The 23,730-nt window shown below is 38.4% G+C and overlaps 1 protein-coding gene across 1 annotated transcript; it reads right to left on the minus strand.

The window, feature by feature from the left end:
- LOC109843180 (high mobility group B protein 15-like) lies at window positions 3,924-22,682 on the minus strand. Its single transcript, XM_020412111.1, has 5 exons — window positions 22,404-22,682; window positions 12,945-13,023; window positions 12,539-12,701; window positions 4,888-5,240; window positions 3,924-4,397 (listed from the first exon to the last, which is right to left on the minus strand). Exons 1-5 carry the CDS (start codon window positions 22,586-22,588, stop codon window positions 4,335-4,337), a joined length of 843 nt encoding a protein of 280 aa, XP_020267700.1. The 5' UTR covers window positions 22,589-22,682; the 3' UTR covers window positions 3,924-4,334.

A 23,730-nucleotide genomic window follows, 5' to 3' on the forward strand; every position in this document is an offset into this window, starting at 1 on the left:
ACGGAAATGTTCCTAGAATCTATTGTTTATTATGAATGAATTTTGTGGGATTGTTCGCTTCCAGATACGAATTTGAACTTGTGGATATGCTGCAAAAAATATAAATTTAAAATATAAGACATAAATTGAAATCAAAAAATATTAAAATGAATTGAAATAAATTTATGGTATACAAACTCACAGTTATATAATAATAATACATGAGCATTATTACACTTCACTCTAAATTTAACTAATTAATAAAATATTAAAATAAAATCTTAATGTTGTACCTTCTTAAGTCCGATGTACTATGTGAGGAAATAAAGGATTACAACATAAATAATATAGCTATAATAGATAATGTCAATCTCTCTTCTCCATGAATTTAAAAGAAATAGGCAAAAAATATGGATATAGTATGATAAAAATTTTGGGAAAAAGAAAAAATTCTTCTGCGTGATACAATCTGCAAAAGCTTTAGCTTTTTTCTCGTCCCTATTCCTTCTCACCCCTCCCCCCCCCCCCCTTCCCCTTATTCTTTTAGTCATTCTTCAAGGTTATATGAAAAATTAAATCTGGAAAATTCTAAGATACTGAAAGAATAATTTAATCTATATGTCAGTTGTAAAGGAAATTTATGGTGATAGCTGTTTCAATAAATTTTGCTCAGTTAAACTTAAATCATTCTTGGTATCATAAACACTAAGTACTGAATTTGAATATACATTTCCCGCTCTTCAGTTAAATAAATCTGATAAACCAAACTCACTCGCGATAAATATTAATTTTTATATTGAGGTGAAATCACAACTCATCAAAATAAAATCTGTATAAATGTGGATAGATATAAGTATAATTGAGGTTCAAATCAATTGATCGAGGTGAATATGATTACCCAAAATATTGCGATAAAAAACCTAGCAATGATAAAGCCTTCTCCTATCATGTAACAATGCCAAATGCACCATAAACCTTTAACTTTCTAGGTGGCAATAATTAACAAGGTCCAGTCTTGATTCAGAGAGGTGATAGCATGTAGATACCGAACACTCCCAGCAGATCAAGCCTCTTCGATCTGACCGGCGGAGCACCCTGGACTTGTCCATGCTACTCCTCTTTCTTGAGAATTGGTAGCTCCGCAGGAACAGCTGCCTTTTCTCCATGTAAAGCATATCTTTGTTGTTTAATTAAGATTGAGAATTAAATGCGAAGGGAAGCATATTGCTTGTCGCTTATATATATGGGAATGGTGAAAGGAGAACTGGAGATTTGAAATATATAGGGGAGTTTGAGACTGAAAAGAAAAGATCACTCGCATGCTTTTTTAAGTTTGGTAGAGTAGATGTTCAGTGGTTGTTGAGATGGAGATGTGTGTACGCATGTATGCTGTGCGAATCTTGAGTAGGTGCAGTATATGTCTAATATACATGATTTTTTTTTATTTATATATTTTTAGTAAGTACATATATAAATCAAAATGAATGTACAGTGTGAAAGCAAATCCTCAAAATTCCAACCACAAAGAGACAGTCTCGAATCCACATCCACGAAGTGTTACAAGCAGAGGAATTTCATTTATCCAATAATTCCTCTAGGTACCGTTTGGCAAATGGTTAAGTGAGGGGTTAAGGAGACTAAACCCCTTCTTAACCCGTCAAACACAAAAAATATATACAATGATTAAAGTGAGTTAACCCTCCATAATTTGCCAAACATAAAAAATATAGAAGGGTTAAGCTAACACCTCTGAAGGGATTAAAATGAGTTAACCTCTCAAAACGAGGAGTTTACTGATACTCCTATTTAGAATGATTAAGAGTTAACCCTTCTAATTATAAAGAAAATAGTCAAAATCATTGTTATATTTAGAATGATTAAGAGTTAACCCTTCTAATTATAAAGAAAATAGTCAAAATCATTGTTATTCCCAAACACTAAAACTAACCCTTCTAATTATAAAGAAAATAGTCAAAATCATTGTTATTCCCAAACACTAAAACTAATCACAAGGGCTAAAATAAAACTTATTTAACGGGTTAATAATTTAGTCCTTCAGATTATCGAATGAACTAAGTACATTAATTATTCTCTTTAACCCTTTTTCCTTAACCCTTTGCCAAATGGGACCCTAGAGTTTATCAATAGGACTGCAATTACTAAAAATATGCAGTATCTCTCAATTATGAGAGAACTTTGTACAGCGGCAAATCAAACCATCCACAGGTTCGATTGGATTCTTCTTGAAAAAAAAATACATAATTTTCGAGTATTGTATACCTAATTCCGACCGACAGATTGGAGATATGATCCGTTCTTTCTTAGCAAGTCGAACCTCATTTTCAGGGCTGTCGCTTGGGCTTTTTCGGTCCGACCGCTCCATAAACTCATCTGCAATGACGTTTTACGTCGAAAACTAATCGTCAAGACAAGAGCCACAAAATGTACTCTCGTAAGCACAGGTATAATAACTAAGCAAGTTATGTCCCCAAATTAGCAAAGTCTTTACTGCTTGTATATGTGCATATAGGAACACACATTGTTAGCACATAGAAATAATAATAAAAGTTTCTAACTGAAATGATTTTTAATGAATAGGAAGAGGAGAAGACCGAGAGTAAGCCGCCTCCCCACTTTTATACGCCATCAGTTTTCCCCAGGACTAAGGTTTAATTCGAGGAGAATATTTGTTAGATGGGTTTTGATGGCCGACCTACTTTTCCCTTGACTTTACCATCTAATTGATTTTTTTCCCCCACCTTTCTTTTCTTTTTTTTTTTTGAGAATTATAACTGCCTTAACTATCTTTTATTTCTATAAATTACGTACACATTTCAGCCCTGATGTCTCCCTCAAAACCAACCTCTTTAGTTGGGAAACTATTTCTGTGTCCAAAACTGTGAAATCGATAAAGACACAAGTAAGATGTTCTCTTTTCTAGTCGTTTATGGTTCAAAAGGAGTGATCCTCGTGGTCAGCTTTCATCAATACATTAATTGATTGTTTTTAGATAGCCTTATAAGACTGAAAGCAGCATCAGTAGTTTATAGTTAATTGTTTCCAAATAACCTAATAAGACTAATTAAAAGAAGCATCAGCAGTTTTTACATCAGTAGACGTATATCCCCCGACCCCATTTTCCAGATAACATACAATTTACTCGAACCCGTGACCTCCAGGCCACAAGGCAACTAGCCTTACCATTGTGTCGAGGCTCGCCCTCTAAATCCAAATCCAAAATAATAACCCTTTCGACAAGTTACAATATGTCAAACAAAACAAGCAATGACCTATTCTCATTGCTATCATCATCATGCTTAACTGTTAAACAATAATACATCAGATGCTTCACCTAAACAATAAGTAGAACATACAAAAAGCATTCGAGGGGTTACAACTGATATCATCATCTGAAGCTATTTTCACTTACGAGAGGGTCAACATGGGGAAAGTATAGACAAAACCTCAAGCAATTGTGTCAGCAAACAACTGCACAAGCAACATTTCAGTATCCTTTTGGAGTCTTATTGTAGCATACTTTTTATACAACATTAAATAGTTTAGGTACATCTCCTCCACTATCTCATTCATGATTCTAGAGGGAAAAGGCTGCGTCAAGATTAGTAAATTATATCTTTCAACTCCTTCACAGCTCCTCCTCTTCTTTTTGACGTAGACCTCAACTAATCAGCTTAACTGTTTGAATAAAAAATCTCTATCCAGTCAAATACTTTTGTTCTAAGGTTCATACTTCAATAGGCTTAAAAGCTTTTCTTATAGTTTAATTTGGACACGAATTTCACACTTGAATGGGAATTAATAACAGAAAATTTTCTTTTAGACCCATATTTAATATGAGACAGATCAACTGCACAAATGACTTGGAAAGTTTGTTTTAACGCATAAAATATCTTTTTTTCTTTTTACAAGATGGACAAATGACAAACACTGGAAGGGTTTTCAATTCTACTCTATAAAACCACCATATTTATAGTACAATAAGCATTTTCGTTACTGGAATATTTACTAACTGCAGGATTACGTAACTATAAATAGCTTTGCTGCATTCAGGGCACTAAGCACAACCTCTGCTAAAAAGAGCAAATAGACAAGCTGATCTGATCCTAATGCACTTGATGATAAGAGCATAGCCAAACATATACATATCAAAAATAAGAAAGACTACAGCAAAAAAGATACACAGAGATAATACCATGATTAAAGAAGAAAAGAAACTACCAATATATTGTACTACTTATCCTTGGAACCTGCTAGCCTCTCTTCAAAGACATTACTCTGCTACATTCCTTCATCAGAAAGGAAACAGAGGAAGTCTGATACTGGTTCCATGAAAATTACGAACTTTCGCTTACCGACGTACCAGCATTATAACGCTCTTTATCCCTGTCCTCATAAACCTGGAGTAAATAAAAAGTAAAAAAATTCTTATATCGAGTATACTTTTCTTGTTATTAATATTACTGGCTCGAAAACATAGGCAGAAAATTTAGAAACATATCAACAGGCTTAATGGCTGAACACTAGGGGGTGATTACATTAAAGAAGAGTTACATATTTTATAGCAGTGAATCATATAATCTGTCAATGATAATTAACCAACTATTTAAGAACTGATTTATCAAGCAGGCTACTTTGTGGTTATCACAAAATATAGAAATTGAATAGGTATAAAGAGAATGCTTTCCTTTAATCAACATGAAATCAAACCTCTTGATTTTGCTTGAGCAACTAACAGAAATCATGTTAACATAAATTTTGTGCGCTTGTGTGTCACATCAGTGTGTAAATGGAGTTGCAGCAAGGGATAGAGATTACGAATTTATTGAATTCTTCGAACACAAAAAATTATATAAGTGAATATAAAATAATTCAATTGTCAAGCGCTACCTCTTTTTCAGATTCGGTAAGATTATTCCAAAGAGAATTTATGTACTTGACCATAAGCTTTTCCTTCCCAGAATACAAAGGCCTTAGTTTGGAATAATGCTCAGCGAAGAAAATATTGTAGCCTCCCACATTTGAATCAAGACCAGAGGGATCAGTTTCTCTTCTGGACCTTTTTCGGCCACAATTATTAGAAAGAAGAGGAGAATTATATCGTCCATCAGATTGGAAAGGAACATGATAAAGAATACCATTCAATATATTGGAACCGAAATTTGCTGTTATTATATATCCATTCTCAAACTTCCCGTTAATTTTTCCCTTCACCAAGCTGCCTACTCCGAGGGGAGGATGTTCTGTAGGAAAACAAAAGACGACAAATAATAATCAGACAAGTATAACGCCGGAATGCATCTCCCTAAAAGGATGGTATGCACAGTATATAAATACGATTAGCATTTTAAATTTATAGACAGAGTAAGATTTTTGTTCAGAAATTTTATTCCTTAGTTATCTTTAATTGAATGGCCCAACAAATTATACTTAACAAATAATTCACAATCCTTGGGAATCAACAAATTTCAGAAATTGATGAGCACAATTAATTTAAAAAAAAAGGATATTTTACTAGTATGTTCATGGTAGATTATTGAATAATCATTTTAAACAGCGATGTTGCTTGATAACCGAGGTACAAAAAGCTATAACCTTAATCGTGTGCTTGTAACTTTGTGTGTTCTAAATCAAGTAATTTTTAAATCTTTTACCAAGAGTTTTAGTAAAATTCAAATTAATGTTTTCAAATTATGGTGAAATAGTTGAATTAATTTCCAAAAATATGCAAAGTTCGCAGATGATTGCCAAAACTTTTTGGACTGATATAAATTCACCACGCTTACAAAATCCTCCAAAGACCAATGTAATGTGAGAAAATTTCCATGAAGGAAATGTCAATTTGAAAGGCCAGGGAACTGGTTTTTGATAACGCATGTAATCACTATAACTTCTTTACAACGATAAAGAATAAGTTTATTAAGGTGATACACATGACGTCATAATAATTTTGCAAGTAATTCTAAGAAGGAAACCGCTAAGCTCCCCAATCTGGGACAATATATAGAAAGAACAAAATCTTCTTCAGTAGAAAGCAAGTTTCCATTATGTCTGTTTTGGATTTGGATCCTCTACATATTAGAGAGTATCCGATTCTTTCAATCATCATCATCAATCACAATTTCAAAGAGTAAAATAACGCCATGTAGGATTTTCACAATCAAACTAGTGGTTTTCCCAATAACATGGCAGATTTGGTTAATATAGTTTTATTTATAAATATCAAGTTTTTAAAAAAAATTAATTTAAACTCCAAAATAATTATGTTCTAATCCCTCTAGGGTTTTAGCTACACTTGAGCAGAACGATGAACACATTATTTTACTTTCATTGATCAGTTGCAATACATTGTTTTTATTGATTTATTTTTTTAGCACATTAATTAATTACACATGGTTACAAATTGTTGACATATTAGTATTAGTTAGGGACTTATTTGTAAGTTGTGTAGGTGCCTATATAAAACCCAAGAGATCTCATAATGAATTAGGGTTTCAATTCGACTTGGTATCAGAGCTAAACCCTAGCCGTCAAAACCCCACCCCCCCCCCCCCCTTTTCTCCCCACCTGACCGACCCGAACAACCCCTGATCTCCCCACCTGACCGAGACCAACCCGAACCCCCTTTGACCCCCCCTGACCCCGACCTCCTCCAAACCACCATCTAGCCGCTGCCACCTCGAGCCCCTTGCTGCGCTATGTCGGACCTCGAGTTTGGCATGGGTTCCCTCGACTCAGTCCTCGAACTGATGACAGGAAGAGTATATATCTCATAGCGATGAGATATATCACTGTTTTTTTTATTCTAGTTTCCTCTGAGAAACGAGAATTTGTTGGAGATCTTACTCTTGTTGTGCAGCAGAAGTGCTGCCGAAATTTTCACTGCGCACAACAAGGGTTTGAAGAGAAAGGTGAACAGGTGTTGGCTCTGAAGCTTGATCGATGGAGGAGATCATCAAGAAGTTGAACCCTGCGGATGTGTCAACTTTGATGAAGTTGATGAAGTTGTCGGCTGATGAAAGCGCGACAAGACCATCGAAGAAGTTGGAGCTTCCGACCATCGATCTGAAGCTTGATGGACCGAGTACCTACCTGAGTTGGTCACGACGGGTGAGATACACCATTGCAGGGAGGAACCTGGAGGGTTACTTGACCGGAGAGAAAACAGAACCGGATGAGGACTCGGGAGGACTAGATGAGTGGAAGTCCACTCATATGTTGGTGTACATCTGGCTTCTCAACTCGTTGGTCCCGACGATCGCCGCCACGGTGGATGGCATTGAGAAGGTGAAGGACGTCTGGGAGAAATTGAGGAGAACATATGATGGGGTGGGGAATAATCTGAGGGTGTTCCAGATTAAAGGAGAGATCGACGCCACAGTCCAGGGAGAGAGGACTGTACAGGAATATGCTACAGAGCTGGAGCGTCTGTGGCTGGATTATGATCATTTTTCCCCTCGGGCTAGCTGCAAGGACCCGGGGTGTAAAGAACGGGAGGCCTTTCTACAGGAGAGGACTATGGTGTTTCTCAAGGGATTGACATCAGAGTTCGCTCAGCGAATTGCCTATGATCATTTTTTCCCCCGGGCTAGCTGCAAGGACCCGGGATGTAAAGAGCGGGAGGCCTTTCTACAGGAGAGGACTATGGTGTTTCTTAAGGGATTGACATCAGAGTTCGCTCAGCGAATTGCATTACTGCTAGCTCAGCCGAAAATTCCCACGCTTGAGGAGACTGTCTCTGCTATGATCCAGGAGACTCGCATTCGGCTGCAGGCGGGGACAGGTGGACTTCCGGTGGTGAAGTCAGCACTGGCAGCCTGGAGCAGAGAACCGGGCGAATCTGATGGTAGCAGCAGAAGAAGAAGCTGATGTGGTCTTTACTGAGGAGGATCGTGCTCTCCTGGCGATACTCAGGAGGAAGCAGCAAGTAGCAGGGGATGGAGACTTGAGGAGTGGGACTGAGGAGGCATCCACTTCGTTCTTCGCCAGAGGCAATACTGCTACCTATGCTCATCCGACCAAAGGTACTGATGACATACATGCTCTTGCTTCTATGTCTCCCAACAGATCATCAGAATGGATAGTCGACTCCGGTGCGTCTCGGCATGTGATAGGCAATGCTAGTGAGTTCTCATCATATACTCACTTAGCATCACCTGATAGTATTCAAACAGCTGATGGTACAATTTTTCAGGAGAAGGGGACAGGACGGAGACTTGGGACTGGCACATGGCGTAGTGGACTGTGGTATCTTGATCGTGAAGGGCTGGATTCAGCATTGGTGTCAGTAGTAGAGGAAGCAGGAGTAGGATCTAATATGAGTATTGAGAATGAGTTAATGCTTCATCACCAGTGTTTGGGACACTCATCATTTGGTGTTTTAGGTAGATTGTATCCTTCTTTATTTGAGAAAGCAAATAAACAGAAACTTATGTGTGATGCATGTGAGTTTGGAAAGCTTACTAGAAGATCTTATGTTAGTTCAGGTCATAGAAGTTCTCGTGTATTTGACTTGGTACATTTAGATGTTTGGGGGCCTTGTTCCACAAGTTCTATGAATGGATACAAGTATTTTGTTACATTTATTGATTGTTTCTCTCGTGCGATTTGGTTATACTTGATGAAGAATAAGAGTGAAGTGTTTGGGTGCTTCCAAAACTTTCATAGGAATGTTCAGACTCAATACGGAGCAGTGGTGAAGATATTGAGGTCGGATAATGAGACAGAGTATACCAACAGAGCGTTTGAAGAATATTTGTCAGCTCGGGGAATACATCACCAGACGACCTGTTCATACACACCAGCTCAGAATAGGGTAGCAGAAAGGAAGAGCAGACATCTTTTAGAAGTTGCTAGAAGCATGATAATCTCTATGAATGTCCCAAAAATATTGTAGGGGCAAACAATGTTGACCGCAGTAGCGCTGATCAACAGAATACCCTCGAGAGTGCTGGATTGAAAGTCTCCGTGTGAGACATTGAAGGAAGATAATGGTGGGATTCTTCCACTTAAAGTGTTTGGCTATGTGTGCTTTGTGAAGGACAACAGGCCATCTGTCGGGAAACTTGCCCCTAGAGCTGTGAAGTGCATCTTTATGGGATATTCTGCTACTCAGAAGGGATATGTTTGCTGGAGCCCGGTGGAGAAAAAGTTGTTTGTGAGCATGGACGTGCACTTCCGAGAACTCGAGCCATATTACACCCGAAAGGTAACTTCATCCGTTGGTAACTCGCCTAATACTGGAAGTATGAGACGAGAGGAGGAGAATGATGAGAGATCAGGAAAATCAATTTCTGTAACGATTCCTTGGGAAGGAGACTTGGTTGAGGAGCAAGAGAATGAAGAAGAAGAGGAGAATGAGACAAGAGGTGTTAGACCAACGGCTCAGGGGGAACTACTTACCTATAGTAGGAAGGGGAAACAAATTGCGGGAACAGTACCTACAGTGCCACTGGTGCCAAGTCCCTTGCCAACGCCTGCCCCGACTCCTGAGACATCACTCCTCCCACACCAATGTCTGTACGGAGGACTACTCGCAGTAATACGGGAAATCCTCCCGATAGATATGGTTGGGATCTTGCTCAGTTTGTATCATATTCTAACATCCACCCTGCACATGGAGCATTCATTGCATCACTGGACTCTGTTACTATACCTAACAATTGGCAGGTTACAAAGAAGGACCAGAAATGGAAAGCTGCTATGCACGAAGAGCTAAGGACCCTTAAGAAGAACCGCACTTGGGAGTTAGTAAAACTACCAAAAGGGAAGAGAGCAGTTAGATGCAAGTTGGTCTTCACTGTGAAGCAGAATCCAGATGGACAGGTTGAGCGCTACAAAGCTCGTCTGGTGGCAAAAGGATATAGTCAGACATATGACATCGACTACGATGAGACTTTTGCACCGGTGGCAAAGATGAGCACTGTTCGGACCTTAATCTCTCTGGCACCGGTGGCAAAGATGAGCACTGTTCGGACCTTAATCTCTCTGACAGTAAATGATGGATGGAAGCTACCCCAACTAGATGTGAAAAACGTATTTTTTCATGGAGATCTAGTGGAGGAGGTATACATGGAGATACCACCAGGATTCAGTACAGATCAGACAGTGGGAAAGATCTACAGATTAAAGAAGTCTCTCTATGGGCTAAAGCAGTCTCATCGTGCTTGGTTTGATAGATTCAGGAGGGTTATGATTGGTATGGGGTACCAGCAGATCAGCGCCGACCATACCGTGTTCTTTCGAAGAAGTGGAGGTTACATCACCTTGCTTGCAGTATATGTGGATGATATGATTATTACAGGGGATGATGAGAAGGAGATTGCCCAACTCAAAGTGAGACTGAATAAGGAATTCGAGGTGAAAGATCTTGGCTTGCTTCGATACTTTCTTGGAATAGAGATAGCTCGAGGAGCGGAGGGGATCGTCCTATCCTAGAGAAAGTATGTACTGGATCTTCTCAAAAAAACAGGAATGTTAGGATGCAAATCTGCAACTATACCGATCGACCAGAAGTTTAAGCTAGGTGCTGAAGCTGGAGAACCAGTTGATCGTGACAGATACCAAAGACTGGTGGGCAGGTTGATCTATCTGTGTCACACACGTCCCGATATCTCTTTTACAGTGAGCGTGGTGAGTCGCTACATGCATGATCCAAGGAAGGGTCATATGGACGCAGTGTACCAGATTCTAAGGTATTTGAAGAATGCCCCCGGAAAAGGGCTAATCTTCAGGAAGAATGAACACATGAGCATTGAGGGCTATTGTGACTCTGATTGGGCTAGCTGTGCTGATGACAGGAGGTCCACCTCAGGATACTGCATCTTTATAGGAGGCAACTTAGTCTCGTGAAAGAGCAAGAAGCAGTCGGTGGTGACGAGATCGACAGCTGAGGCAGAGTATAGAGCTATGGCCTTAGGAGTTGCTGAGTTGCTATGGTTGAAGAGTATGCTGGTGGAGCTGAAGCTGGATCAAGGAGCTAAGATGAAGTTGTGGTGTGACAACAAGTCAGCCATCAGTATCACCAACAACCCAGTGCAGCATGATAGAACCAAACACATCGAGATCGATAGGTTCTTCATTAAAGAGAAGTTGGATAGTGGACTACTGGAGCTAAGTCATGTTTTGACTAAGGACCAGGCAGCAGATTGTCTGACTAAAGGACTTAGCTCAGTAGATATGATTTGAGGATGTGATAAGATGGGCTTAGTAGATATCTTTCGCCCATCTTGAGGAGAAGTGTTGACATATTAGTATTAGCTAGGGACTTATTTGTAAGTTGTGTAGGGGCCTATATAAAGCCCAAGAGATCTCATAATGAATTAGGGTTTCAATTCGACTCAAATTAAATCTGAAATATTGAAAAGTTTAATTGTTATTTTTAATTAGTTTTTTAGAAATATTTGTTTTTATCATAAATAAAATTATAGTGGTATTTGGAAAACCACCAGCTTGATTATGAAAATCTTACGTGGCGCTATGTTATCATTTAGAATTAAGATTGATGGTTGATGATTGAAAGAAGGGGATACTGTCCAATTACCATCTAATTACGAATCTGCCTAGGATACTATATAAGTAATAGTTGAATATGGCACTAGGATTTCATCTCTCAGTCTTTTTGCTTCAGAAGCGGATCTTCCTGAAAATGTCAGGCTCGCTTTATTTAATTATAGATTGGGTATTCCGCATATAAGGAAAACAGTTATATCACGACATAATTGATAGTAATAATTGGAAATGAAATAATCAGTGACTATAACTCGAATAAGGACTATCGAGACATGACAATAGCCTGCTCATTACCATTATTTCAAAAATAACGCTAAAGTGCGCTAGCACTTGACAATCTTTACTGATAAGAAAAAAACATAGTCACATCACATATTACATAATACCTTTCTCAGATGTGCTAGGTGAACTATGTACCAGATCCCTTGTAAGTGATGTATAAAAAAGGTGATATTAGCAAACTGCTAACCATAGCATCTTGAGGAGCTGCACAGTAGTAATTTTCTTCCATCAAAGAATAATAGCGTGATGGCTATGACAATGACCCTCCAAGTATGACTATGCATAAAATAGATCGCTTGCATGTTCAGTCAAAATTTTATTGTGTATATATACCCTTCTTAAACTTGTATAGCTTAAGGAATACTTGCCATTTCAGTTTGAAGATGCTGTCAATTTGGATTAGCATATATAATGTCTGAGAACAGCCAAAGAACGCCCAATTTGTGGAAAATGGTACTGGTAACCCAAGATTTAGTTCATTAATAGTAATTGCATTTTGTGATGGTATCATGGTATTATGCCAGCTAAGAATATTGAAAATGTCCAAAGAGGCCAATGAATTTTAAAGATATATATCCAAGCTATATGCTAGCATAGATGCAGAATAAAGGGGAAGTACAAAAAATGGGGACAAATAAAAGGTATAAGGGACCCCTGGTGACAAAACCATCTACCAAAAAGGAAGGGAATTGAAAAACTAATATAAAAAACATCAAAGTACTGAATAGAAAAGAGTGGTAAATCATACCATTTAAAGAAAGCTTGGAGTCTCTCTTACGGAAGAAGTAGACTTGCTCATATGTTTGAAGCAAGGAAAGATAGTACTTGCGCAATAGAAAAGATGCATTTGTAATTGTTGATGGAAAACTGAAGGCAGAAGTCACTTCCTTCCATTTGCGATCTCCTATAACCTTTCAATGGAGAGAGAACCAATATGCATCAATAAGAAAAAACATTTCAGTTACAACCCATCATCAGAGTATCCACAATACTATATGTTAACACATACATATTCGCAACGAAACAAAATTAAGAGATTTAATAGCAAACCTAACCTTGCATCTAAAATTTTAGCCAAAAAACAGTGCCCCGCGAGTACTGAGTATGGTACTTTTGTCTAAATATTTAATGTGAATAAAATAGTTATAACCTACCTTTTGGAGACCACCGCGACAAGTGACTTCAACAAATAAACGGTGTAGGTCGAGAGGCTTCCCTCCAGTTGTAGGAACTCTATAGTCAAAAGTTTTTGAAACAAATAAATACATTACAATGTAAAAAAAGATGGCTAAATATAAAGTCCTCATATGATAATTGAGTTGCTCAAAATTTATTTTCACAGAAAAGAATTATAATTATTATTGGATAGTATGGTAAATGGGAGAATCATTAGCCACCTGACATTAGAGTCATAAACAAACAAATTCATTAAGACTCAAGAGTCTTATCATAGGTTGCACCTGTTCTTCATACTCTGCTTTAATCTTTCCTTAGTTTGAGAGTTTTTTCTCTATGAACAACATCAGACCACGAGAAATCCAATGCTTTATTTATGCAAATATGTGCAAATACAATTATTTATTGTGATCCTAAAGAAAAGAACTATTGTTGAAAACTTTATGATGGGTTTTTTTAATTCCTCCAAGATTTTTTTTAAAGCAACTAAAGAGGTTTGGAAAATTGGTAAGCTAGGAGTCCCAGCATAAAAGTTGTTAGAAGAGAAAATTTAGAGAGTCTACCTTTTTCATCCATCCACATAGGTTTATATAGGAGTACATATGGGTAATAAGCTAATGGGTTAATAGGCCCTAACCCGATAAACTAAATATTAATTCTAACACCCCCCTCAAGCTGGAGCATATATATCAACCATGTCCAGCTTGTTACATAGAATGGAAAACACCTTAGGTGATGTAGCTTTAGTGAGAATGTCAGCTAACTGTTCTGAAGACGGAGTAAACTGAAGAGAGATCACTTTTTTTTCCTAACATCTCTAAAAAAATTACAATCAACTTCAATGTGCTTAGTTCTCTCATGAAATACTGGATTCTTTGCAATATAGATAGCGGACTGGTTATCACAATGCATTGGCATAAGTTCAGGCTGAGTAAAACCAAGCTCTGTCAACAGCTTCTGCAACCATATCATCTCATATGCAATGTGAGCCATAGCTTTGTATTCTGTCTCTGCACTAGATCAAGAAACAACATGTTGTTTCTTGCTCCTCCAAGTAACCAGATTTTCTCTAATAAAGGTGTAAAATCCAAAAGTAGACTTTCTATCTCCTATGTCTCCAGCATACCCAGCATCAGAAAATACAGAGATGTGTAAATATCCATGTTTCTTATACAATAATCCTTTCCCAGGACAACTTTTAACATAAGCTTAAATCCTCAGAGCAGCAGTCCAGTGAACCTCTCTAGGTTTATGCATAAATCTACTCAGTACTCCCACTGCAAAGGTAATATCAAGCCTGGTCCCAGTAAGATAGATTAACTTGTCAATCATTCTCCTATATTGACCTGCATCATCTAGGAGAGGACTATTATCACGCCACGGATCCATATTCACCTCCATTGGAATGCTTGCTGGCTTACACCCTAAAAGGCTCATTTCTTCTAACAAGTCCAATACGTATTTCCTTTGAGATAGAAGCAAACGGTCCTTTTGATATGCAATCTCAATCCCAAGAAAGTATTTGGGTTTTCTCATATCTTTAGTCACAAAGTGATGTGAAAGGTACTCCTTAGTCTCTGCTAAGGCAACAATATCACTCCCAGTTAGCAGTATGTCATCAACATATACTGCCAGAATCACCAAACCAGATTTAATACGTCGGATGAAGACTGGGTGATCAGACTGACATCTTTTAAAACCGACACCAGAAATAGCAGTACTGAATTTCTCAAACCATACCTGTGGATTCTGTTTGAGACCATAAATCGTCTTTTTAAGCCTACAGACATTATTCTCCCCCTGAGCAACATATACCCCGGAGGTTGCTCCATATAGACTTTCTCCCGCAAATCATCATACATGAAGGTATTTTTAACATCCAGCTGAAACATGGTCCAATCCAGATTAACAGCCATAGAGAAAAGTAGGCGAATAGAATTGAGACGGGGAATGAGAGAGAACGTCTCAAGATAATCAACCCCATAGGTTTGAGTATAACCCTAGCAACAAGACAAGCTTTATAGTGATCAACCGAACCATCTGTGCGATACGTCAAGGTATAAACCTACCGACAGCCAACCATCGTAGCACCCGTAGGAAAAGGTACAAGATCCCAAGTCCTTCTAGAAACAAGTGCATCCATCTTCTCATCCATGGTCTGTTTCCAAGCAGGAACTAACAGGCCTCCTCATATGATCTGGGTAGAGATATAGAGGACAAGGACAACAAACTGACGAGAAGAGAAAGTAAAACAGTCATAGGAAACAAAATCAGATATAGGATGATTAGTATAAGACCGTTTACCTTTCCGATGAGAAGTTAGAATATCTAGATCAGAAGGATTAGGAGGCAGACTTGCAACAGGAGATGACTGTTTGGCTGGAGCAGAGAGGGACAGAAACTTTGGACGGCGATAATACGTCAGTAGTGGCGGTGGTGCAGGTGGCACAGTAGAGGCATCCTGTAATCCTAAAGAAGATCCATTAGCAGAAGGAATAGAAGCAGGCAATGGAACAGTAGTAGGAGCACTAGACGAAAGAGGCACAGATGGATTGACAGTTGAAGATGAACCAGCCGAAGAGAAGTATAGAACTGACTTAAAAAAGATAACATCTGCAGATACAAAATACCTCCTGGTGGATGGATTATAACACCGATAACCTTTTTGAGTGTGCGAGTATCCTACAAAGACACACTTAATAGATTGGGGAGACAATTTATCCAGTCCTGGAGACAAATCCTGAACAAAACAGGTACATCCAAAAACACGAGGAACCACAGGAAATGTCTGTTTATCAGGATAAAGACAGGTGAACGGTACTTTACCATTAAGAACAGAAGAGGACATCCTATTTATCAGGAAACATGCATTGAGAACAACATCAGACCACAAATACTTTGGAACATTTATATGTATCATCAAGATTCTAGCAACATCTAAAATGTGTCTATGCTTCCTCTCAGCAACTCCTTTTTGTTGTGAAGTGTGAGAGCATGAAGTTTGATGGAGAATACCTATATTTGCACAAAAATGAGAGAGATCATTTTTCATGTATTCCAATGCATTATCGGTACGAAAGATACGAATAGAGGTGAAATTTTGATTTTTGATTTCATTATAAAATATTTTGAAAACAGATGAAACCTCAGATCTCTCTTTTAAAAGATAAAGCCAAGTCATGCGAGAGAAGTCATCAACAAAGATAATAAAATATCTATAACCTCTCACGGAAAGTATACGACAAGGACCCCAAACGTCAGAATGGACTAACTCAAACGCAGAACTGCTACGTTTATCAACACGATTCTGATAGGTAGCACGATGGTGCTTACCCAGTTCACAAGACTCACAACCTAAAGAAGAGACAAAAGACTTGATAGAAATGACTGACCGAAGTTTCAATAACGATGGATGACTAAGGCGTTGATGTCATAGTAAAGAATGATGAGACCTTTCTACAACAAGACTAGTAGTGGGTGTATTGTCATCCAAATAGTACATGCCTCTTCTCTCATGCCCTGAACCAATCTTCATCCCAGTTGTTAGGTCTTAAAAAACACAATGAGAAGGAAAAAATGTTACTTTACAATTGTGTTTTGTGAACTGACTAATGGACAGTAAACTAACAAGAAACTTGGGAAGATATAAAACATCAGTAAGAATCAGCGATGAAGTAGTATGGACTACTCCATCACCAATAACTGGAGAGTATGTCCCATCAGCGATCCGAACCGATGGAAACTTGTCAGAAAGGTTTAAGGAAACAAAGTGATCATTTATAGCTGTCATATGGGAAGAGACACCAGAATCTAATATTCATGATCAGTGAGGAGAGGCAATGTAGGCATCCATACCTGAAGAGGATGTATAAGTAGCAAAATAACTGTCCCGAGAGAGATCGAGTTGACATAACCGGTCAAACTCAACCTGGGAAATTTGAACTGTAGAGGAAGAGGAAGTAGTAGTAGTGGGAGAAACAGCAGAGGTAGTATCAGCTATCTGGGCCCATGCAGAACGATCAAACTTTTCCCAACACTTCTCAGATATATGGTTAGTTCTTCCACAATGGTGGCATTGACGCAGGTTCCTATCTCAATTTGTCTTCCACCAAAAGAGCCTCGTCCTCCCCTATGTCGCGGCCACGTCCACAATCTCGACCTCTGTCACGTCTGGAGAACATAGTAGACTAGTCAATAGGCGGAATAAAAGAAGTAGACAGTGAGGCAGCAGTATCTTCAATAGTTAACTGCATAACTCTTGAGAAAGTAACAGTCAAAGAAGAAATAGTATCTCCTCCTAATATATGACCCTACACTTGAGATTGTAAAGTGGGACTCAGACCTGATAAGAACTTGGACACTACAAGGTCCCTATGATATCCCATCAGTGTTGGTGCATCCGTAACCGCAGGCTGATGCATCTCTAACTCATCGATCAGACTTTTCAGCTCACTAAAGTACTCAGGTACAGAACGATCACCTTGTTAAAGAGAGAAAAGGCGTTTATACAACTCAAACACACGGGATGTATTTTTCTCATTCCCGTACATAATTTTTAAATTATCCCACATCTCCTTAACAGTGTTTGAGAACATGACACTGCTACTGATCTGGACTTTCATGCTGTTAATGAGCCAAGTCATCACACTGTAGTAGATCCATGCAGGATACGTAGGATCTGTAGATGCAGGAGGTAGGGCCAGAAGATGAGCCAATTTTGTTCCGAGCACCAATGAAGATACGGAAGACTTGTGCCCAAAGTAGATAGTCGGTACCATTTAACTTCACCGTGGTCCCCAATACAACTTTGGGGGCAGAGATCTCAACAATAGTAGGGATAGTAGTAACAACAGCAGAAGAAATGTCAGATCCTGTCATTGTTACAGAACAAGATAGTACAGAAGCAGGAGGATCACAATCTCCTTGTATAAAACCTGAAGGTTTAAAACAGAAACCCGAAGGTTAGAATAGAACCCGAATGTTAGAACCCGGGTTAGAACCCGAAGGTTAGAATAGAAAACCCGAATGTTAGTGTGTAGGAACCCGAAGGGTTAGAATTCATAAACCCGAAGGTTAGAGATCTCATCCAAGAGATATTTTTTAATATATATGTATATATATATTAATAAATATATATATATATATATATATATATATATATATATATATTATATATTAAATCTGCTAGCTCTTACACCCCCATCAAGGTAAATGAACAAACACTTCTCTCCTTATAAAGGGCCAGTAACCAGGTCACTAACAAAAAAAGGGGCCCAACTCAAACAGAAAAGAAAAAAATACAAACAGCGATTTAAGCACCCCGTCACACATGCGTCAATAATTCGCCCCTGACCTCTTACCTCCGCTCCGCCCGTAAAAAAATAATAATAAAAATAAGTCGCAGGACGACAGCTGATGACCAGGCGGTGGCTGAGGATGGCCGACTGTAAGTGATCATCAGAGGTGGACGACAGCGACGATGTATTGAGCGACAGGTGGGCCGGCGGCGAGTGAAGAGGCTTAATCTGTGGTTCTGCTGGCCCTGATGGCCTGAGATCTGGACTCTGGATTCGCGGCTTTACGGTCTGGGCTTTCAAGTTGCGGGCTGGCGGCGGCTTCATGTCGGAGGTTAGGTGCCAGCTTCGTGGGCTTCGTGACTGCGAGGCTTCGTCGGGGGCGTAGGTGAATTTTTTTTGGAGAGAAAACTAGGGTTAGGGTTTCTGCTCTGATACCATGTTAGAAGAGAAAATTTAGAGAGTCTACCATTTTCATCCATCCACATGGGTTTATATAGGAGTACATATGGATAATAGGCTAATGGGTTAATGGGCCCTAACCCGATAACCTAAATACTAATTCTAACAAAAGTGAATGCTTCTTTTTTTTAATTAGTTTTGGATCTAAATTTTGAGACAAATTAACTCCAACTATGCCATTGCATTTGCACATATTTTGTTTACCCTGGTAGACTAGTGCAATTTTGTTAACCACTTGAACCCAATCATTCAAAACGGAATGAGTTTTTCTTTGTGATGTAGCACAATATCACTGGAGACAGTAATAACGTACTTATTAGCTTCGCACTTAAATAGAAGATGAGATTTATTGTGGCTAAAAGTTATGATGCTCCACTTTCACAGGCCATCTTTAAACAATGTCACAATCAGCCTACTGAGAGCTAGGGAAAACAGAATCACCCAAAAATAAAAAAGGAAAGCCAGTAACTGAACAGTCACTAAGCCGGAATCAGCAGGAGCATGTGCCAAAGAGCTACCAACTTGTGGGCGCATGAGAAAATGGGTGGTGTTGAGAATAATCACCTCAATTGTTATATTGGTTCCTTTTGTGCTCAGTGAAGGTAAGAAGATCATGTAGGTGCACTAATTAAAAGTAAGAAGCAAAAAAATGTAATAAGTGAATAAGAAGTTGTTAATAGATGCAAAAATACAAATTGAAGTTCAAAAGGAAAAACAGTGAAGCACAAGGGATTGAGGGGATAATATTACACAATGTGTAAATCGAAAAGCTTGATCACAATTTTAACTTACTGTGAGAAAGTATAAGATGAGAACAAGCTAAAATTATTACATGGAACTTTCCCTAGAAATTGCGTCATCCCCCTGAGATATTCTACTTGAGAATTTAAAAAGCCAAAGTACGAACAAATCAATCTCAGATAAATACATGCATCCGGATCTTATTTAAATTAGAAATGTTGTTAAGAAGATCATGTAGGTGCACTAATTAAAAGTAAGAAGCAAAAAAATGTAATAAGTGAATAAGAAGTTGTTAATAGATGCAAAAATACAAATTGAAGTTCAAAAGGAAAAACAGTGAAGCACAAGGGATTGAGGGGATAATATTACACAATGTGTAAATCGAAAAGCTTGCTCACAATTTTAACTTACTGTGAGAAAGTATAAGATGAGAACAAGCTAAAATTATTACATGGAACTTTCCCTAGAAATTGCGTCATCCCCCTGAGATATTCTACTTGAGAATTTAAAAAGCCAAAGTACGAACAAATCAATCTCAGATAAATACATGCATCTGGATCTTATTTAAATTAGAAATGTTGTTTACTAGATCATCAAACTATAGTCGGTGAGAATACTTTGAAGTTGATAAATTCAACTATGAATCGATCAGCTAAATGCTAATAATATGCATCAGGTCAGGTGAACTGACTTTACTGAAGCAAATAGTATTTTTTAAGGAATGCAATCATTTTGACGAAAACATTGTTGATGATCACTCCCTAGAAATTCTCGTAAAACCTCCACTCACTGTTACCATCTAGCTTTCTCTCTATATAAGAAAGGACTTCAACATGCCTTTCTTCAAACTTCCACAATTTCAGTTTTCTCACAACTACCAATGCACACACTCTCATTCTTCCTCTTAAATTGTCCATCTCCCAACCCCCATCATTTCCTCAAATGGAAAAAATAAAAATGAAATGTAAACTAATTTCCCAACTTGCTTTATCTTTTCAGTCCTCTTTCTTCCTCTCTATCTCCTCTCTATTTTGGATGCAATCAGACGACTCCATGAAAACAATAGCAAACAACCTCTCCCTCTTTCATGATGTCAATGCCAGTGATGACAATAAAAATTTGTATACACAATCCATACATAAACAATGAATATCGTCGCCACTACTTGTCATCAATATTGAAACAAATACTTTGTTGAATCCGTCCTACATCAACCATGATGATATCATTGGAGGCATCATCTTCATCATCATTTCCATCATCAAAAGCACAGTAGCCATCTAAGCGTCCATCAGAATCCCAACGATAGAATAAGTATGAAGGTTAATGAAACTTCATAATCAACGAAGTTTTCATGGCAACCTTCCAGTCTAACAGCAACAAATATGATGCCAAACTACTTGCCAAATAAATGCTAAGTGATGACCTTACCATAACACCTTCATAGGAACTTTGGCCGTTCGCTTGTGAAAGATATTTGATTTAAACTCATGTAACCAATGAGGAAAGAATAATATATAAGGACATATAAGAGTGGGTATAAATTTTAAGTTGTATACCTGAAGTGTATTAAGACAAAATAATTACTGAATCAGCCATTAAGGATTTATAGCATCTATCACATCGATTGCAAAAATATACATCGCTTTTTCATAATTTATTCCTAAATTGGCCCTTTATGACACTTCATCTGTAATCCAATACATGCTTTGACAAAGTAGAAAATATGTGATTTCCCGCCTCCATATCTCCAAGATTTCTGTTCAACGGTTAGCACACACTTGGAAAGAGCATGCCATGTGGAGTAACTTGTTAAACCTTTTGCATCTCTAGACAAAAGCTTGTGACAGTAGTACAAACTTATTTGAACTTCAAGGCTTTGTTTTGTCTGATAGAAAGAAACATGGAGAGACAAAAAAAGGTGCAAAGAATTAAGGAAAAGAAAGTGTACTGTTTATTCTCCTTCTCTAGGAAACAGACGCCTAGTCAGCTTACTTATTTCGTGGTTCCTCCTATTTTGGCACTCTCCAAATATTAAACCTACAATCAGTCTTGTCATAATTAAGCACACAAGTTGCATTCAACTACTTGGCATAATTTTCCTCTCCTTCTATTCACTAAGTTCAAGTAGGGAAGTTAAGCAAGTAGAAAGGAACATGCAATGCAAGTTCTGTCTAATTCTGAGTGTCAGAGATCGCAACCGTGATCCCTCCTCTCAAGGCTATTTAGACGGGAAAAGATCAAAGTAGTTAGCAAAGATTAGCTAGCTACTTCTCCCCTTCCTTTCTATAGAGCTACAATCACAATAGCAATGAGCCATGCTCTAAAAGTTACTTAATTTTTATCAGGCCCTCGTCCAAGATCAGATCCTAGCACGAAGTCATTTCTGTTCTTATTGACTCACAAGATAACCTAAATTAGATTGACTAAATCATAGGGAAAATTATGTCATTTTCTAATGGGTGTCGATTGAGTTGCGCTCTGAAGAGAAGCAGTAAAAATCAACCATGCAGTCAGACAGCTTAGCATAACTCGATTGATCCGTTTGTATGACATCATATAGATAAGCAAACGGCAATTTGTTCATCAGGAAATCAATTAATCAACAAACAATATTATCAAAACCTTAATTGCAATTAAACCAAAAGAAAAATCATAAGAAAATCTGACAAAAATGCTCCACTTTCCAATCACCCATCATCAAAAAAAGTAATCTTTCTATAAGTCCTCGGCCAATATCAACCTACAGAAGAAAACCCATTTCCAAATTCCAGCTGAATTACAAAATCAACACCATAATCAGCAACAGGCGATCAAAAATCCCACCTTTTCCACCAAAACTTGACCATTAACTGAATAAAAAAAATCCACGTTTCCCCCATGAAAACAAACAAGGAGCAGCACCCACGATCAAGAAAATCTAAGAGAAACCCAACTTACAAGAACTTGGTCCCGAGGGATTTGTGCAGGTCCTCAAGGGTGTCCATGAAAAGCCTTTCGCCTTCGACCACCTCCTCATAGCTTGCCTTCGGGTGTGTGCCAATTTCGGCTGAGCTATTATTGCTACCATTAGTAGTAGCTGTTCTTATAAGAGGAACGCAAGTTCCGCGCTTGTCTTCTGACATTTTCCTTCGACAAGAATGGTAAAGACGGTAGACGGGTAGGAGCGCGTTAAAAGCGGAAGGACAAATTTTCTAAGGGCCTGTTTGGATTTGTAGGGGTGAAGGGAAGTTAATAAGGGAAACTAATGGTGTGTTTGGGACTTTACTAGGGGCCTGTTTGGATTTGTAGGGAGTGAATGGAAGTTAAGGGAAAGTGAGGGAAGGGAAGGGAAGGGAAGGGAAGGGAAGAGAGTTCCCTTCCCCTTGGTTACACCCCAATTTGGGGTAACAATTTTTATATTATTAGGGGGTGAACCAAGGGGAACTAGGGTGAATTAACTTCACCTCCTAAGTGTTCCCAAACAAGATGAATGGAGGTGAATGGTTCCCCTAACTTCCCTTCACCCTCATTCCCCTCAATCCAAACAAGCCATAAGGGAATGGAAGGAAAGGTAAACAATGGGAAGGGAAGGGAAGGGAAGGGAAGGGAAGGGAAGAGAATGGAAGAGAATTGTAATATGTTGTTTGGGAGTTGAGTAAGGTGAATGAAGGTGAAAGGAAGTAAATATATGTGAATTTACATAAATGACTTTATACTAATAACACACCAGGCCTTTTATTTGTTTTGATGGGGGTAAGAATGTCATTACACCCCTTTACCGTCCAAATCGGGGGGGGGGGGGGAGAAAACCAAGCAATTTTAACCTCCTTTCCCCTTCCTTCCTCCTCTCTACCCTCCTTAAAAAAACTCCCAAACAAGGTGAAAGTCTCATTTCTCTTCCCCTCCCCCTCTCTACCCTCCATCCAAACAGGGCATAAGAGAAGGGAAGGGAAGGGAGTTCCCTTCCCCTTGGTTATACCCCAATTTGGGGGGTAAGGGCATCTCCAACCCAGCCTCATTTTGGTGCAAACAGTGCTTTTTGTTGCACTGTTCCTTCTCCAATCCAGCCCCATTTTCTGCTCCATTTTGGTGCAAATGAACAGTGTTGCACCAAATATGGCGGCGCACTGTTCATCCGCCCCATTACTGTTCACTTTTTTAAAAATTTTTTAAATATTTGTTTTTACCTCTTAATTAATATAAAAATAGATAAAATGGATTAAATGAGAATATACTGAGAATATTCTTTTTTGGTGCAAAAAATGGTGTAATGGGTTGGAGATGT

This window comes from Asparagus officinalis, chromosome 5, assembly GCF_001876935.1.
Source record: "Asparagus officinalis chromosome 5, Aspof.V1, whole genome shotgun sequence".
Classification (NCBI taxonomy): domain Eukaryota; kingdom Viridiplantae; phylum Streptophyta; class Magnoliopsida; order Asparagales; family Asparagaceae; genus Asparagus; species Asparagus officinalis.

Coding starts and splice junctions, on each gene's coding strand:
- LOC109843180 (XM_020412111.1), bottom strand. CDS start 22,588: ATGTCAGAAGACAAGCGCGGAACTTGCGTTCCTCTTATAAGAACAGCT. Junction 13,024..22,403: donor TCCCTCGGGACCAAGTTCTT/GTAAGTTGGGTT, acceptor TTTTGACTATAG/AGTTCCTACAACTGGAGGGA. Junction 4,398..4,887: donor TTACCGAATCTGAAAAAGAG/GTAGCGCTTGAC, acceptor TATTTACTCCAG/GTTTATGAGGACAGGGATAA.